Raw genomic sequence first — 19,136 nt, 5'->3', positions numbered from 1 at the left:
AAATTTTTTTAAGATTTTTAAGTCAACCCGTTCTTGATCGTTCATATAATATGGCGTACTCCTCAATAGTAGCTTATTGATTCACTTTATGAAAATCCAAATTAGAAAATAATATTTTGTGCGTTATAACTGAAATATATCAATATTATTTAATAATATATAATATTCATTTACATTTTTGTTTTAAGATTCTTAAGTCAACCCGTTCTCGGTCTTCCAGATAATGTGGCGTACTCCTCTATAATAGCTTATTGATTAATATATGACAGTCAACATTTTGAAAAAACTATATCTGCGCTATAAGTAAACTAAATCAATATTATTTAATTTTTTATAATATTCATTTTATAGATTTTTTTATTTTAGCGAATACCTATGCATTTGTGGCAGTGCATTATTTTTGTGTGTGCATCCTGTGTTCTTGCCTTGTCATTGTCAGCAGGCGATAGAAGCTCGCTGAGAGCCAAGGAAATTTTTACTCCTATTTGTTTATAATAAAGTCACAAAAGAACAACAAAGCACTCGCCGATAGGAAAATGCGGGGCGGTGATGAACGGCCACAGGAAGTGACACGTTTGCCAAGCCGATGGATACTCGGAGACTGCAGGGATAGCAAAAAAGTATCTTAAAGGTGCCCTTAATCCGAGCACTCAGACTTGGGCCGGGGAAATAATTGAATAAAAGTTTCGCAAGCTTGCAAGACACGCATGCAAATATCGGTTATACTGGCAAATAAAAATAATTTACAGAAAGGTATGCTCTCTAAAAAAATGTTTTTCTTCAATCAAAGCAGCAAAATAATATGTGTGTTTATTTTGCTGTTTACCAGCTCGCAGTTTCTTATCCCATTAGAGTTTATTTATTCCTTTATAAGACTATATTCATGCTGTTCTCGGGGCAAGCTGATTGTATAAAGCAAAACTACAACCGAGGATACAGCAAAGTAAACGGCTTACTTTGTAATCAGAGCCCAGGATTTGGTGCTGCAACAACATGTTGTCCTGATGCTGCCACACTCAACCCACACCGCCGCAGTCTCAACCCTCCAAAGGACCTTTTGGCCAACACGTCTTTCCACTCAATGCCTTTGCCAGCACCTTCCCTTGATTTCTCCTTATTTTGCCCGGCTAGCTGGGCCAGCAATTGTCCTGTCCGAAGACAAATTTCATTCTTAGTCCTTGCCACAGCCAAAGGATTTGTCAAAGCATATGAAGAGACTAAAACTTGTTAACTGAAATCTCTTTTATTTTGCCCTGCTTCGCTCGCCGGGGAAAATCACTCGCATATGGAGAGGAAAATGCTGGAAAATGCATTTAAGCAAGTGGGCGGCATGGGGCAAAGGCGAAGGATTTCGCTTGGCAGCTTAAAAATTGAAGAGCATCTGACGGATTTATCGCAGATTTTCACAACTGAGGTTCGAAATGCCAGTTGACTCATAGAAAATATAGGGATGTTTTCATCGCAACAACCATAACTTCTTGAGCAGAATATAAAGCAAATGTTAAATTAAATACTATCACGGGTACCACACAAACCACTCGGTTTCCTAAGTGTAATAGTAGGTGTCTAAAAGTATACAACAATATATATTGAGTTCAGAAAAATAATTAATTCATCCTAAAGACGACCATACTTTTTTTTTGCTTACTTTAAGGAACATAAAAATATTATATTTATCCTTAAGTACTTAAGGTATCAGTATATTTGTTAAAATAAATATTTTAAAAAAGTAAGCAATGAATTATATTTGTTTAACAACAGCAAAGATTTACCAATTGAATTAGAACCGGTTGGCCTTCACAATCCACTTAAGGCATTAGAGTCAAGTGACAACTAACCACACGTTGAAAGTTAAGTGTGTTGCAAGGCAGCCAGAGTTCTTTAACTCTCCGAGATCCTATTCTAGAGCTCTTGCAACTCAACCCTATCCTATGATTTCCGCTTATATCACTAGGACAACTGGTGAGAAGGCAAAATCAAATTGAAATGCTATTCAGTTGCAGCCTCCATATCACCCATAAGCCCCTTTGCAACCCCCCCTTGGCAAACCACTATACACAGTAAAATTATTTATGTATAACAAATAATTTAATAATTAAGACGACAGACTGTACAGAAAAAATAGTATTTGAATGGAATATAAGGCACTGTTGCATTAAAAATATATTGTAGCATACTTTTTAACACCCTTGTAGGTGATTTCACATGGTTTGCCTTAAAAAATATTTGCGTATTATATAGTAAAATAGACCATTCTCTTATTCATCATCTAATATTTAAAGTTTACGAAAAAAATATATTTTGTTGTTGCATAAAAATATGTTTATCAGTGGCTTAACTGATATGGCTATCATCTAAAACTTATTTCAGTGCACCTAATAAGACGACTCCTGTTGCCACACAACGTGCGGTTGGGGCGACGTTGATTGTGGAATTCGCTTTGGTCAAACGCGGGCAATTACATCAATTATTTCGATAATTATCAATTGCAGCCTGGCCGCAAATTAATTGTGGTCGGCTCTTCTATCACTTGCTCCTGTTTGCGCAGATCAAGGAATGTCATACCTCGTTGAGCTCTTTGTTTAATTCCCAATCTGTTCACATTTTAATTTCAAAGTTTTTGACTTTTAGATTTTTCGAAAAAAATAATGATGCACCCCCTAACAAAAAATTAAAAAAAAAAAATTTTTAATATTTCTAGAAGTTATGGGTATTGTTAGCATAGGAAGCATGCTGCTCAAGACAGTCGGCTGTAGGCCTTGTTTTGGCTGAGCTACAATCGAAGAGAATTAGTAAGAGAATTTATTTTTTGACCTATTTTCGCATTTTTTTCAGGGGACCCATCATGATTTTTTGGATTTTAGATTTTAGCAAAAAAAAACTCCTTTTTGCGCGGTTATTCAAACGTAGTTTTTCCAAATCAGGGCGTACAGCAAAAAGACAGACTGTTCTGGAAAGCTTGCTTGAGTTGCTATCGATCTGCATCATTTGTAAGAGAATTTATTTTTTGACCCATTTTCCCATTTTTTTCAGGGGTCCCATCATGATTTTTTGGATTTCAGATTTTAGCAAAAAAAAACTCCTTTTTTCGCGGTTATTCAAACGTAGTTTTTCCAAATCAGGGCGTACAGCAAAAAGACAGACTGTTTTGGAAAGCTTGCTTGATTTGCTATCGATCTGCATCATTTGTAAGAGAATTTATTTTTTGACCCATTTTCCCATTTTTTTCAGGGGTCCCATCATGATTTTTTGGATTTTAGATTTTAGCAGAAAAAAACTCCTTTTTTCGCTGTTATTCAAACGTAGTTTTTCCAAATCAGGGCGTACAGCAAAAAGACCGAGTGTTCTGGAAAGCTTGCTTGATTTGCTATCGATCTGCATCATTTGTAAGAGAATTTATTTTTTGACCCATTTTTGCATTTTTTTCAGGGGTCCCATCATGATTTTTTGGATTTTAGATTTTAGCAAAAAGAAACTCCTTTTTTCGCGGTTATTCAAACGAAGTTTTTCCAAATCAGGGCGTACAGCAAAAAGACCGACAGTTTTGGAAAGCTTGCTTGATTTGCTATCAATCTGCATCATTTGTAAGAGAATTTATTTTTTGACCCATTTTCCCATTTTTTTCAGGGATCCCATCATGATTTTTTGGATTTTAGATTTTAGCAGAAAAAAACTCCTTTTTTCGCGGTTATTCAAACGAAGTTTTTCCAAATCAGGGCGTACAGCAAAAAGACAGACTGTTTTAGAAAGCTTGCTTAATTTGCTATCGATCTGCATCATTTGTAAGAGAATTTATTTTTTGACCCATTTTCCCATTTTTTTCAGGGATCCCATCATGATTTTTTGGATTTTAGATTTTAGCAGAAAAAAACTCCTTTTTGCGCGGTTATTCAAACGTAGTTTTTCCAAATCAGGGCGTACAGCAAAAAGACCGAGTGTTCTGGAAAGCTTGCTTGATTTGCTATCGATCTGCATCATTTGTAAGAGAATTTATTTTTTGACCCATTTTCCCATTTTTTTCAGGGGTCCCATTATGATTTTTTGGATTTCAGATTTTAGCAAAAAAAAACTCCTTTTTTCGCGGTTATTCAAACGTAGTTTTTCCAAATCAGGGCGTACAGCATAAAGACAGACTGTTTTGGAAAGCTTGCTTGATTTGCTATCGATCTGCATCATTTGTAAGAGAATTTATTTTTTGACCTATTTTCGCATTTTTTTCAGGGATCCCATCATGATTTTTTGGATTTTAGATTTTAGCAGAAAAAAACTCCTTTTTGCGCGGTTATTCAAACATAGTTTTTCCAAATCAGGGCGTACAGCAAAAAGACCGACTGTTTTGGAAAGCTTGCTTGATTTGCTATCGATCTGCATCATTTGTAAGAGAATTTATTTTTTGACCCATTTTCGCATTTTTTTCAGGGGACCCATCATGATTTTTTGGATTTTAGATTTTAGCAAAAAAAATTCCTTTTTTCCCGGTTATTCAAACGTAGTTTTTCCAAATCAGGGCGTACAGCAAAAAGACCGACTGTTTTGGAAAGCTTGCTTGATTTGCTATCGATCTGCATCATTTGTAAGAGAATTTATTTTTTGACCCATTTTCCCATTTTTTTCCGGGGTCCCATCATGATTTTTTGGATTTTAGATTTTAGCAAAAAAAAACTCCTTTTTTCGCGGTTATTCAAACGTAGTTTTTCCAAATCAGGGCGTACAGCAAAAAGACAGACTGTTTTGGAAAGCTTGCTTGATTTGCTATCGATCTGCATCATTTGTAAGAGAATTTATTTTTTGACCCATTTTCCCATTTTTTTCAGGGGTCCCATCATGATTTTTTGGATTTTAGATTTTAGCAGAAAAAAACTCCTTTTTTCGCGGTTATTCAAACGTAGTTTTTCCAAATCAGGGCGTACAGCAAAAAGACCGAGTGTTTTGGAAAGCTTGCTTGATTTGCTATCGATCTGCATCATTTGTAAGATAATTTATTTTTTGACCCATTTTTGCGTGTTTATTTTTTATCATGATTTTTTGGATTTTAGATTTTAGCAAAACGAAACTTCTTTTTTCGCGGTTATTCAAACGTAGTTTTTCCAAATCAGGGCGTACAGCAAAAGGACCGAGTGTTTTGGAAAGCTTGCTTGATTTGCTATCGATCTGCATCATTTGTAAGAGAATTTATTTTTTGACCCATTTTCCCATTTTTTTCAGGGATCCCGTCATGATTTTTTGGATTTTAGATTTTAGCAAAAAAAAACTCCTTTTTTACGCGGTTTTTCAAACTTAGTTTTTCCAAATCAGCAAAAAGACACACTGTTTTGGAAAGCTTGCTTGATTTGCTATTGATCTGCATCATTTTTGGGAAAATTTATTTTTTGACTGATTTTTGAGCTGTTGTTCGTTGACCTCGTTGTTTAATTTCCAATTTATTGGCATTTCGATTTCAAATTTTATGACTTTTAAAATTTTTTGAAAAAAATATTGTTTTTTGGTTAAAAATCGGAATGACATTTTTCGACATAAATTTTCCGTTTTTTGGCTGCTTAATAAAAAATATAAGTCAGAATAAGGAGAGTCATAGCTCAAACACGAACTCACAAACTCTGGTCAGCGCATATTTTTCTATGGTTTGGCTGGAGTGCAATTTAAGACATTTTCCCCTCTTTGTGGCTGTAAATATTTAATATATTTCCCGGGCCATTCCCGTAAAGCTTTCACCCTAGCATCTAACCTTTCTCGGGCCGAAAATCCCCACTCCCAAACGGCTATTGGCATAAAAATAAAGCGAAGTCCTCGAATTTCCTGGACTAGCATTATTATTGTTATTAAATTTTACTGCCTTTAACTGTTGCTGCGGGTGGCAGACAAATTAGGGGAAGCCAGGGGATACGTGTGGGTGGGCTAAGGTCCTAAGGTTGGCAGGACCTCGTCCCTTTTACGCACAATGTTTTAATGTTGTGTTTGTGTGCTCATCAATATTTATTGCGGTTCGACTACGTGAGCCGCACACAATCAGCGCAGCTCCACCTTTCGGCCTCAACATTTGTGCAAATATTTTTATTATGCCCGATACCTGTTCCAAAAAAAAGCAAAGATTCAATTTCAAATGTACCCAGCAAATGTGTTATTATTTAATAATACTTAAATAAATGTTTTGACCAAATTAAAGTCTTATACAAAACAATTTCCAAAAAAATTAATTGAGAAAAATGAGTATTTGCCAATAGATTCTTTTATTAATAATAATAATCATGCATTAAAAAATTTCTCGTGAGCTTCTAAACCTTTTTTATACCTTATAAATTAATAAATATGCCCAAAATTATGCTACAATAACGCATTTATCAATGGAACTTCTTGGTCTTACATTATTTGCAGCATACTTTTAAGGAGCTTACATAAAAGTTTTAAGACTCTTTGAATGAAAAATAAAGTCCAAAAAATATTTATTTTTCCACAGTATTTCCTTCGTCGAGTACATCCATTGTCAAACACTTAATTTTACTTATTTTATTTGTTGGCATCGTTTTGGAAATGCGAGCCAAGTCTGACCTCTGATATATTACCGAGCCGTGGGCGAAAAAACAATGAGCAATTGGTGGGCGGTCGAAGTTCGCTGGCTGGGAGGGGGGGCGTGGCACTTGCTAAACAAGACTCTTATTTACTATTCAAAAACTTCAATTACCGCAAAGTAGTCGCCGGAACGTTAATCTCCACCACCGAGTTTCGCCACCGCACCCACCCTAATAATTATTATGCTGACTTAACGCTTTATTTGCGAATAAATAAAACAAAAGTTTATTGGTTATTATGTCATTTCCGCCCGTTGAACCCCTAGATTTTCCCCCCTTAATTTTCTACCTTTTCAAGAACGATTTAGCAGCACGCAGCGCTATTTTCACCTATTGTTCTCTGCCGATTGTGGCTTGGATATATGATATCTAACTGGATTTAATAGAGGTATGGTATAAATATAAGCTGCTTCTTTGTGGTTTTTAGCATAGATTGGCATAGATAACATTTAAAACCATATATTTAGATAAAATTAATTAAAAGTTGTTATAAAATACCTGATTTCAATCTTTTTTATATTGTTTTTATTCCTTTTTTTTATATATTTCTCTATGATGCTTAGTTTTTTTTTATAAGGGATGCTGCTTTCCTGGTTATTGGCCGGCAATTTCCATTATCCCCCATCCTTGGGATGAGTCCTTGGCATTATTCGCATCCATCTTTCCATTGAGTTGGCCACGCGAACAGGCAGGAACAAATGTGGCGCATTAAATGCAAATGGCTCTTGTCCCACCTGAGGCGACTTGTGTCCATCGAGGTCCGTGGGGCTCCCCCGCTCAACCCTGCTCGCCCCCGTTACCCGTGCTCCTGCCTGTTAACCGATTCCTGGATTCTATAATTCCCCTCCAGCCGGGGATTTTGCTAATTAAACACAAATCGCCATAGTTCACAGCGTGTTAGGCCAAGCAAATTGATTTGAACAACAAGAATGGGGGCTTCGGATGCCAGGAGGTCTTGTTCGGTAAACACTGAAAACGGGTCTACAAAGCGGGGCTTACACATTTATCTGTTTAAGTCCCAAGCATACTTTATAGTACCAGGGGCAATCATTTGTTTCAAATTTAAATTTAATCTCCTCAATATAGGAAATAGGCTTCTTAAAATTAAGTCAAAAAGTATTTTACTCTTTCTCAGTGCCTTATAAGTCTTTAAAAATCATTATAAATACCTAATAAAAGCATTTGGATATTTTTGAGTATATATTTTCGTGCAGTGCTTTATCTGTTAATACACTTCCCTTCGTTTGTTTGTTACAGTGTAGCACTCTCATTACAGCTAATTAATTCGTTGGTCGCTTGGTTAATTAAAGGCGATTGACCATGGAAACCGAAGTGGATGCCACAGCTGATGAGGCGGCCTCCTTTGGAGCATCCTGCCACGCCGCCTTCCGCCTCTACCTGTCCATTAACCGCGTCCTGCGTAATTCAATACACAGCCGGCAATGCAATTTGTCAGAAGAGATTTTTGCAAAGCAGACGAGGTGCTTACATTAAAAACGAACTTACTTTGGGTGGAAGCCTTTGTGGAAATATATAAAGTTATAACAATAATTTCTTAGCAAGTCTTAGGTAAATATAAAAAAATGTATAGGAAATACTTTTAAAAACCCCGAAGAATGTATATAACGTAAAAAAAATATATAAGTGCTTTTATCAGTTTGGTTTACTACCACACATTTATGCATTTTTAAGGCTTATCACTATTTCTAACAACAAATAAATATTTTATGAAAAACAAAACAAAAGCAACATATATACAATATATTTTGTTTCATTTGAAACTAACATTTTTATCTCGCTTTTTGCCACCTAGGAAGTATATAAGGCATCCCCAAAAATGTGCGGAGAAACCGAAATGTAAATGTTTTTATCAGTTTGGCTTTGGCACTTTTGGCTTTCTCACAAATGAACACTTCAGTGTAAATTAAACGCTCTTCTCAAGCAGTCATAATTATTAAAAATGCTCAAGTTGGCAATCTGTTTATTAAGTATTCTGTTTGTCCTGGACATACAAGGATTATTGGAAGGTTCTCCAGAAGCCGGGTCCTCGTCAGTTACATAAGAGCCTCCGGAGGTGAGACTGCGAAGATTCATTATTATTAATTATTATTATTAATTATTATCAATAAAAATAGCGCTTCAGTTTGAATTTTTTTTAACTATTATTTTATTATAATATAAATTTTTAAAGTGCATTTTTGGTATAGTCGGGGGTAGAGAAAGCGCGGAGATGGACTGGTCCACCGGCTTTGTTCATTTGCAGTCGCTGGCCATAAATCGCCGGGCAACGCGGCGTATGAGTTACGGCACCTTGAAGGATTCCGCCGCCGTGTCAGCAATTTTTCATGCATTTAACAATAGGAGACGCCAACGCCAACGGCAACACCAAGATGCAGATGCACTTGCAGTTGAGAGCCCGACGCCATGGTCCACCGCCATTCAGTCAGCCATCCATTCACTTGCTCATCCAGTCACTCAGCTGGTCATTCGTCTATTGCCTGGATTGATGGGCTAATACCGTGTGAAAGGCGGCCAAGTTCCATTCCTCTCTTAAAGATATCCTCGTAAATAGGACCCTTTCCGAATTCCATTATTTGTTGTATAAGAGAACCGACTCCAGAACTCAAAAAAAAATATCATTAAGTATATATCTAAGATGTGTGAGCATTTTTTGGTTAAATTAATTTAATCTTATAGCTTTAATGATAACTATTTTACTTTTAACTTTTAAAAAAAAGTTTAAATTAGCACCTTTAAATCTATTTTATCTTCTAATCTAATTTTTACAGTCCATGAGAGTTAAAATTGTATGCAGACAAAAACAGTGTTGTAAAATTCTCTTTTTCAGAATTTGAGTTGCAGTTATTTTACCGGTACTCATTTCCACGCTAAGGTATTCAAAGCGTCTGTAATTGTTTTTCCTGCCCCATTGTTTCGGGTTAGTTTTTCTTGTTCGCCGTTCTTGTTATTTATGCAATGGCTTGACAAAAGTGCGGACTAGCTGCGGCCATTATGGCTTAATTAAGTTTTGCAACACTAATTGAAACTTGGCCTTGCCTTGACACCTCAACGTCCCCTCTGCCACCCGTTTTTCATTCGTTTTCCATCCATTTTTCACTCATTTTCCAAGCATCCCCCATCCCCCATCCCCCATGGCCGTGCCTCCGATTCCTTTGGATCCTCCATCAGCGAGTCAACCACATTCACGTGCCTCGGCAGTTTATCTTCACACATTTGTCCTTTGTTCCTTCATTTTGTTTGGCCGGGCCAAAGGACACGCCGCCTCGGTGGCCTTGTCACCCGTCTCCTTCGCACCGCCCGGCGCCCTCTCCCTCTGGCCTTCTGCTCTGTTGTTTCCCTTTTGTTGGCTTTTTGATTGGAACAAATGCTTTTCTAATCTCAGCTGGAACCATTGCCTTCTTCGAGCATTTCTTCATCTCGCTTTGGTCCTACTTGGATATTTCTCATTTCGTTTTGTCGCCTATTTGTCATTGCATTTTCCTTGCACATTTTCCCACAGGCAACACCAATACACATACACAAACACCCCATCCCCCCCCATTCCCCGACACACACACACAGATGGAAGGACATAGATGTCAACACCCACATCTGCTGCAGGCCATCTTCAATAGTTTTCCTCCTTGTCCAGAAAGGATGCACTGAAAAAAAGCCATCTTAATATTTCACAGTTGAAATATTTGATAAGGGTGTTAAAAAGTATGCAACAATATCCCTCAAGCCCTGGAGCTCTTGAATTTATTCCAATAGATGTAGTTTTTCTTTTCCCTGCGTACTTTTAGACTCCCTTGGTAGATTCTCTTTTGCTTGCATACTTTTAGACACCCTTGTTAGATTTGTAGTTCTATGGATTTAATATAAATATTAACTGTTCAGCTTTTAAATCTATCACTCTGAAAAGATAATAAATAAATGAAAAATATTACAAAAATATATATATAAACTCTCGAAATTGAAGATTCATTCTGAAAGATGACAATGCATACTTTTAGATACCTTAAATAAATTCATACTATTCTTTATAATCATCGATAGTTTATAAAAGTGAAACTCCAATCCCAATTTGCAGTGTAGAGAAGAAGAGTTGGCCAGGGAAAGCGAAGGCATTTAATGGCCAGCTGTGTTCAGAAAAATTTTAGAAGGCTAAAGGGGACAGTCTATGGATCCGGAAACAAGTTGGGAAGTTGGAAAGTTTCTCCGAAAAATGTTCCATCTCGAAACGGAAGTTTTGCGCCTTTTTAGCTGCAAACATATGTCCTTGCCACAATTCAAAAGGATTTAAGTGTCTGCCACGTGTGCCAAAAATCGATCTGTGTCTATTGATAATCTGCAGCATTTCTCCAGTAATACATATTTATCACTGGCTTGCCAAATTGAATTTTAAGTGCATGTTTCAATAAGGAATTCACTCTGGCCAAGTAATAATTTAATAACGTTGATTGATTAGATAAAGCAGCCAAAACACAAGTTCAATTTAAATTAATGTTGGTTTGTGTAATGCACACAATGTGTGTTTCAATATTTTATATAATTTATTAGCCAGGGCGCAGATATCCAAATAAATCACAAATTACTTTGGAATAGTGAGCTAATGCATAAATAACTGATTATTAAACAAATTTGGGTAAACTATTGGGTAATTAAAGGAATAAGCACATGAAGGGCGACAAAACAAATGGGGTGGGAAGTAAAACACTAATAAATAACTGAATTCCCTAGTTTAATTTGTGTTAATATTTTAAAAAGATTCCCAAATAATACACTTAAAATACCAACTCCCTAATGGTTTATTTTATGAGCTCTTGGCATTCCGGGAGCCAATCGTCTTGCCATTTGATCCTTTTAACATTCACTTAATCACCGCTCACCGACGCTCGTTTATCAATCGCTTTTATTGGGCGACAGGGGCAAGTATGTAACATCTAAAAATCAATGTTTGATGATTCCGCAGGCTTTTTGCACTTAATTCTAAGGGGAACTTTAAGCCGAAAGCTAAAGCTGAATATGTATCGGGATGCAGGAACAAAGGCCTGGGGGCAGACATTCGACTCCGGTTTTTCCCAGCTCCGTCTCGATTTTCCATTCCTTTTCATTTTCCTCACAAGAAAGCCCCCACTTGCTTTCCATCCCGGCTTGTTCATTTTTGGTAAAATCCCAAAATCATATCCCACACACACAAAAAACCCGGAGATGTGCACACATATCCGAGCCATTTGGACATTTGGTAGTCTCTATAGGTCGCATTGCATTTTAGTCACGTACCGACGGAAAAGTTATCGAAGATTTAAACGCACGTACACGGGGCCAAAGCAAACTCAGACAGTGCGTTTCAGTCGATTCATAATTTTCCCGGCCAATATAGAAAATATTTAAAAGGGAAATACCACTTAGTGGAAAAACCTTCTCGTAAGAAACCACTATGGCTTAAAAATCCCCTAAGAGGGCTTTAAAAGTTAGCTGTAAAAGCTTAGCTTTCTTCAGAATAAATTTACTAATTCCAGATATTTTGTAGCATACTTTCAGACGCCGGAAGAAGTGTTTTCAAAGCATTTTTTTTACACTTATTCTGTTGTTCTTATTCTTAAGGTAGGAAAAATCGTCGGGAAAATCTACAAACTATTAGAAACCAAAAGCTTCTCTTCCCAATAAATCAAACTGATTAAAAATATCCTGAAGCATGCTTTAGGGCGCAGAAAGAAATGCTATTAAAACATTTATTTATTTGTTTTCCTTAGTTCTTATTTATATCTTGTGTATTTTTCGCCTTATATTCCCGTCCCGCACCTTACCGTGATAAAGAAAGATAGGGAATACCAGAAGACGTCATCAAATGCCGTGAGTTATTGTAAAACGTCGAGTTCTTCAATTGCGACTCTAATGCGGACGGGAATATATCGGTGATGGGCGAAAGGTGGGGGAAAGCGGAAAAGGAAAACTCCCCAGACTCCCCAAACGATTTGCACGTAGTCGACGAGCGAGAGAGAGAAGAAGTGCCAACTGTTTTGCTTGTCAAATTGAAATTAAAAGCCAAAATGCCTCAACTCGGCTGCTGCCTGTTCCCCCTGCCGCCATCTATATATGTATATACCGCCCGATCAACCAGCGTTCCCCATTGGAGTCATAGATATAACCTTTTTATAAAATCAATAAAACCAAATAAAATATATAGAGGAGTATCTGCAGTCGAGCGGCAAAGGCACACTCAGAGAATTGTTGAGTGAGAATATTTATTTTATATTTTTGATGATATAATATAATTTTTTAAAAGAATTTTTTTAAAAATTTATGGATGAATTATTGTTACTTACAAATTTTTAAACCTCTTACATTAAATAAAAATATTTGTAATCAATACAAATACTTTACTTATAATATTTTTAGCTTAGGACAAAAAAAAGTAAATAAATATTATTATAAATACTACTGCAATTTATAAAGTGACATATTTTTTTGTAGAAAGTTTCAGATTTGTTGAATAGTTTAGGATAGTTTCTTCAAGTGCATTATCTGGGCACGTAGTCAGTTGTGGATTCCTTGGCCTAGGGATGGGGCCAAGTCCCCGGAGTCAGACGCAGGACCAGACCGAGCCGAAACCCCATTGCTGTGGTCAGCTTTTAGGGGATTGTGATACTTCTGCGGTCGCGTGACCTTTGCCCTCCGCCCTGGGCCCAAAAAACTTGCAACAAATTCGAAGGAATGTGGCAACAACTTGAGGTGCCAGTGGGGGCCCCTCCGTGTCTGGGTCAGTAGTCAGCGGTCGGATTGGTCCAGTTCGACAGTTGGTCAAGGGGATCCTCCACTTAATTCACTGCATTCGAGGGCTGCGTGCATGTGCTGCATTTAATTTGAGACTTTTCCACATGTTAACTTTAATTTATTACAGTCAAATAACATTTACTTCGAATTTATAGGGCTTTTTTACTCAATTGAATGTTGTAAAAGTCATGGGGGTATTTTCATTAATTCGTAAAGCCCAGAAAACTGTCAGTTGATAAGCATATTTTTTTGTAAAAATATTTATTTATTGAATGAAATGTTATTAATGTGAATGTGAATGTTCTTATCGTGGATAACAAATTTAATAACTAAGTTAAAGCATTTTTGTTTACTTAAATAATAATCATATAATAATCATGCAGGCATTTAAAAACCGAGAAAGTAGATAAGCAAATTAAAGATAAAGTCATTTTGTATCGTTCCCTTTAATTGTTTTATTTATTTTGTTGAATGACTTTTTACCTGATTTTGAAATCAGCTTGTAGACATTTTCCCACATTTTAAAACTAAGTCTTTAAATATATATTTACTTTAATTGTCTGTACTTATTTTACTGAATTGAATAAAAAATCATGCAGTTTTTTTATATATCTAGGGAACCTAAAGTTAAAGATACATGAATTTCTTGTTGTTTGTATATATTTGTGGCTTGTCAAAATATTTCTTTGCAGAATGAAAACGTACTAATTTTAAAAACATTGATTTAGCTGTACTTTGTGAAAAAAACGTTGCCCTTTTTTAACATTTAAGCCCTAATAAAAAATATTTACTTAAAATGTAGGGCTGTTATTTTAATTAGTTTTATAATTTATAAGTCCTGAAAATTATTTACAATTTGTTCATGTATTTTAAACTTAAATTTGGTAAGCATTTTTGTGGCTTGTTCAAATATTACTTTCCTTTAAGTTGTTACTCATAACAAGATTGATAACAACGGGGATAGCTGCATTAAATATTGTTTAGGATTACACAGAGCATAGTGGTACATTTCCATATACTTTTCCCTACTTTTCCTTGATTAGCAGGGGTTTTTCTGCATTTTCCAACGTTAATTTGCCTCGTGCTCGCTCATTTGGCCAATTGCCCCGCGCCGCTTCGCATTTCATGTGCCAATCGTTGGCTCGTCCATTTGCTCATTCATTGATGATTTAAGTGCCGTTTCGACTTTCGGCAATCCTGCGGGATCCTGTGGCCCCGGGGCCCGCGTGTTCCCCAGTATCCCTCCGGCCCCCAGGAAAATGCACCTCGCGGCCTGCGAAGCCAGCTTGGCAATTATTCATGCAGCCTAAACACAAAACAGGAGCTGTCCGTGTGCGTGTGTGGGGCTGTGCTGGTGTGCGTGAGGCGGTGCGTGTGTGTGCGTGGCGGAGTCCATGTGGGTGCAATTAAACCAAACTGACTGTCTGTCTGTCTGTCTGTCCATCTGGCAGCCAAATCGGCGCTTCCGCCGTCAAGCACTGCGAAAAATCAGTACTATCTATTTGCAGAAAAATTCCCTCAACATTACTAGATTAAAATAAAATAAAAATAAAATAAAATAAAATAAAAATAAAGTAAAAATAAATTAAAATAAAATAAAATAAAATAAAATAAAAATAAAATAAAATAAAATAAAATAAAATAAAATAAAATAAAATAAAATAAAAATAAAAATAAAAATAAAAATAAAAATAAAAATAAAAATAAAAATAAAAATAAAAATAAAAATAAAAATAAAAATAAAAATAAAAATAAAAATAAAAATAAAATAAAAATAAAATAAAAATAAAGTAAAAATAAAATAAAATAAAAACTAAAATAAAATATATATAGTATATGTATAAAAAATATAAAGCATTGCTGAATAAAATATGAAAAGAAAAATATTAAAGCCTCTATCGAAAATGTTTAATATTTAATTTAAAAATCTAAATAATTATAAGTCAGTCAGTACTGTTCTTAACCTTTATAATCTCTTAAATAAAGTTATATTTACAAACAAAGGCATATTTGTAAACAAAGAAATATTTTGCCAGGCCACAAAAGCCAGCGATTAGAACACTGATAATATTCCATTATAAAAGCGCGCCTAATTGCTTGAAATGTTTATTAAACTCTCGAAAATGGGGCAGTGGTCATCTTACTATTTGGGTCTGCTGCTTGTCCTATATGTGCAAGAATCACTGGCCCATATCCAAGATTCTGAAATCCAGAAAAAGTTGGATGGCATTCAGGAATCCCTGAGGACGATTATAACAAAAGAGGACTTCGAGGCGAAACTGCAGGACCTTCAAAGCCAGCTGGATGGCGAATTTCTGACGCTACAAACCAGTCTTAGGGAACTTCAGAGCAAACCGCCTCAAAATAATCCACGGCATATACCAGCAAAGTTCGAGCAGATCGGCTCGAGGTACTTTTATATCGAGAACGATATCATTCAGGACTGGCCCACAGCTGGAGAGACCTGTCGCCAGATGGGTGGCTACTTGGCATCGATCAAGGACAAATCGGAGCTGGATGCCATTAGGACCAGACTCAGCACGGATGCCTATTACTGGCTTGGCATCCACAGCCGGGGCACAAAGGGGGACTTCGTATCCCTGGCCTCCGGAAAGGCGGCCGCATTTTTGAAATGGCACATCGGATATCCCAGAAATTATGCCGAAAATGTGAACTGCGTTTGGCTCTCCAACGGCGAAATGCATGATTTCTACTGCACATATAAAACACACTTCATTTGCCAGGCTGATAAGGAAGTATAGTTATAATATTGGCCTGATAATAATAAGTTGTATTAAAAAAATTGTAAAAATTGTTTGATGTTAAGAAGTAAATAAAGAGTAGAATTCCTTACAAAAGAGATTTTTAGTAATGGTTTTAGTTTTTAGTTTCTTACTTCAGCTATTATAAAAAGGAAAAGTGTTCTGTTAATTGCCTGGATTTCCAAAAATAATTTTTAAAAATTTTTTATTTATTTGAAAACTATTTAAATTTATTATTTAATAAAAAGTAACTTAAGGTTTTGTATAAAAATGGATAAAAAAATTTAAAAAAAAAATACTTCCACCAGAAATATTTATACTCTAGCATCATTTTAATATTTTAAAGGTTTTTCTTTTATTTTCTTCTCTTTTTTGAACCCATTAATTTCAGTGCACTTTGCGCCGTCTTGCGTTTCTGTTGTTTAGCTGCGTTCGCGCAATTTTCCCATTTCCCGTTCGCTTATTAATGAATTTTCCAATAGGTTCTCCCGACAAAGGGAGGGGCGACTCGGGGGCTGGGATTTGGGGATTGAAAGGGGGTCGAGGACTCCACGTCCATGTGCTGCTGAAATATTGGTCGCACTTAGACTTATTGTTCGGGCCTCGGCCATTAAATCATTTTATTCCGACGGCAGACAGATGGTGAGCACAAGGCAGAACACAGACAGAGGTCTGGAGACGTCCAGCTATAGGTTTTCATTTCGGAAAATTATTGCCCTCGACGGTCCAACTGAAACATAACATTTTAGAGAGCCGTAGCATTTTTTTTAACTAGAGCAAAAGTATTTGTATTTTAGTTGTAATATTTATTTATTAAAGGTAATTGAATTTTCTTCTAATTTTGGATCGGAGAAAGGGCGACCTGCGATCTGCATTATCCAACGGAGCTGGGGCTCCAACTCAATCAGCGAACAACAACAGCCGGGGGCAATGTGTGCTTTTCTTTTTCCACGCTTTTCCGCACCCGTTTTTCCACATTTCCCAACCCTGCCAGGCGCAGCATCTCGGCAACTTTCAATTGTTTGGGGAATTCAGTGAACGTTTTCTGCCATTAGTTAAGCTTGAGGTCGATTGTTGGCTGAAAAGGGGAAACACACGGAAAAATAAATGTTAAATAAGTACAAGCTAAGTCAACACGAATAACTATTAAAGTGTTTTTTATATGCTAAAATTCCAAAATACCATTATTTTAGGTCTAGTTAAAATTGATGGTTTCTTCATTCGTCATGATTAAAATATAATTACTTGCTAACTAAATATTAAAGAATATTATTAAATATTGATATTTTATCATATAAGTTATCTAAGTATCTGTCTTTCTACTTTTAAATTAAAATGTACCCATATTTACTGTGTAAAACGTCTAAGAAAAGAGGTGTAGAAACTGGCAGAGAAAATAGGGGGAATCCCCACTTGAGTTCTCGGTTGTGCGTTAACGTTAATGCTGTTAAATGTTAACTCTGGGTCGGTAATGTATGTTTGATAAGTTAATTTTCGCCCTTGGAAGGGGCAGGGGCAATCGAAGGGCTGGCCGGGAAAACTGCCAGCTTATCATTAAAGGCATTGGAAACGATTCCTTGGCCCGAACACACAGCCCAAAGGACTCCCACGGCAACAAAGCCATTAAAGCGCTTTGTGTGGATGCTTCGGAGGGGCGGGGAAATGGGGGAAAAGTGCGGGAAAACTCGGGATAAACTGGGGGCATTCAAAGTTACAAAGACGCAACCTTCGGCCCCCTGACCCCCAAATAATAACCCCCATTCAGTCACTCATCGTCATTGATCCAATCATTCATTTTCTGCAAGGGGTCGAAAGGGCAGGACACTTTGATTGCCCAGTGAGTGGGCGGAGGGGGGAAAGTGGGGAAAAGCATGGGAAGTCACCAGGCTGACAGTCAGTCATCCATTCATTTAATACAGTGGGTTTGCCTGGCTTAGAAATATTTTAAAACTAGATTTTGAAGACATTCACAGGCTTTCTTTAAAAGAAAGAATTAAAATATGCAAAAAGGTGAATATTAATGTAAGGAATCATGGTGATTACACATTATGATAGTTGGCAATAATATTCCCTGAAAAATAATTCAAAACATTTTGTTTTAATAATTTTTTTTCAAGTACAATGGCTAAAGGAAATATAAGCCAGAAAATAAATATTACGCATACGCAATGTGTGCCATTTGCAAGATATTTTATTAAATAGAATTAGCTACTTATTAAATAGAATTTTTAGTAGGCATTGTAGACAATTTAAAATTTTTATTTTAATTTCAAAAATATTTATGTTATTTTATTTAAGAACATACGAATAAATAATACATTTTTATGCACTCTTCCATGCCAGTGTGCGAGTGTCTATTGTAGTCGATAGATGATTTGTTTTATTTTTATTTGATTTACTTAAGAAATCGAACGCTTTACGATTTTGATTTGCGCTCGTTGTGTTTGCTTATGAAAGTGCTACTTACAGCGCAACAATGGATGCCATATCGGCAGCCCCAACCATTCCGGAGTAACCGCAGTGCTGGCACCCTCTCCAATATGCCAAAGCCAGGACGAAAACGGGAATCCGGCTGGGGATGGCGATGAGGAGGGGGATGCGGAGGACGAGGACGAGGAAGGACCAGAACCAGAACCAGGAGCAGGACCGGGAGCAGGACCAGGAACAATATCCATTCCCCCGCCGAATCCCAAGTGGCTGGTGTCGCTGCTCGCTTCGCTTCTATTTGGGTTCGGTTGGGTTATGGCTTGGCTTTTGCTGATTTCACTGCTCGAAAAATAGCATCCTTATTAAGAAACATCATATGTTCAAGTAAATATATTAATTACTTAAATAAGTTTAATGCACAATTTTATTCAACTATTTTAGGCAGCAATAAATTGATTGCAAAAAAATAAATTGGTAAGCTGGTGTAACTAAACAAAACATAAAGTTGGGGAGTTTCTAACAATGTTTTACAATATACAGAAAGAAGATGAATATAAACTTAAAATAAAAAAAGGTAAATGAAAAATACATATATGAATTTTTA

At 36.3% G+C, this 19,136-nt stretch overlaps 1 protein-coding gene across 1 annotated transcript; it reads left to right on the top strand.

The window, feature by feature from the left end:
* The first annotated feature begins 15,466 nt into the window (after positions 1 to 15,466).
* LOC108025586 (accessory gland protein Acp29AB) lies at positions 15,467 to 18,886 on the top strand. The gene is made up of 2 exons (XM_017096114.2): positions 15,467 to 16,099; positions 18,575 to 18,886. Exons 1-2 carry the CDS (start codon positions 15,467 to 15,469, stop codon positions 18,884 to 18,886), a joined length of 945 nt encoding a protein of 314 aa, XP_016951603.2.
* The last annotated feature ends 250 nt before the right edge of the window (positions 18,887 to 19,136 follow it).

The sequence above is a fragment of the Drosophila biarmipes genome, chromosome X (assembly GCF_025231255.1).
Source record: "Drosophila biarmipes strain raj3 chromosome X, RU_DBia_V1.1, whole genome shotgun sequence".
Lineage (NCBI taxonomy): Eukaryota > Metazoa > Arthropoda > Insecta > Diptera > Drosophilidae > Drosophila > Drosophila biarmipes.
Note: the sequence above shows the minus strand (reverse complement) of the source record. Positions and strands in the feature narration are given on the sequence as shown.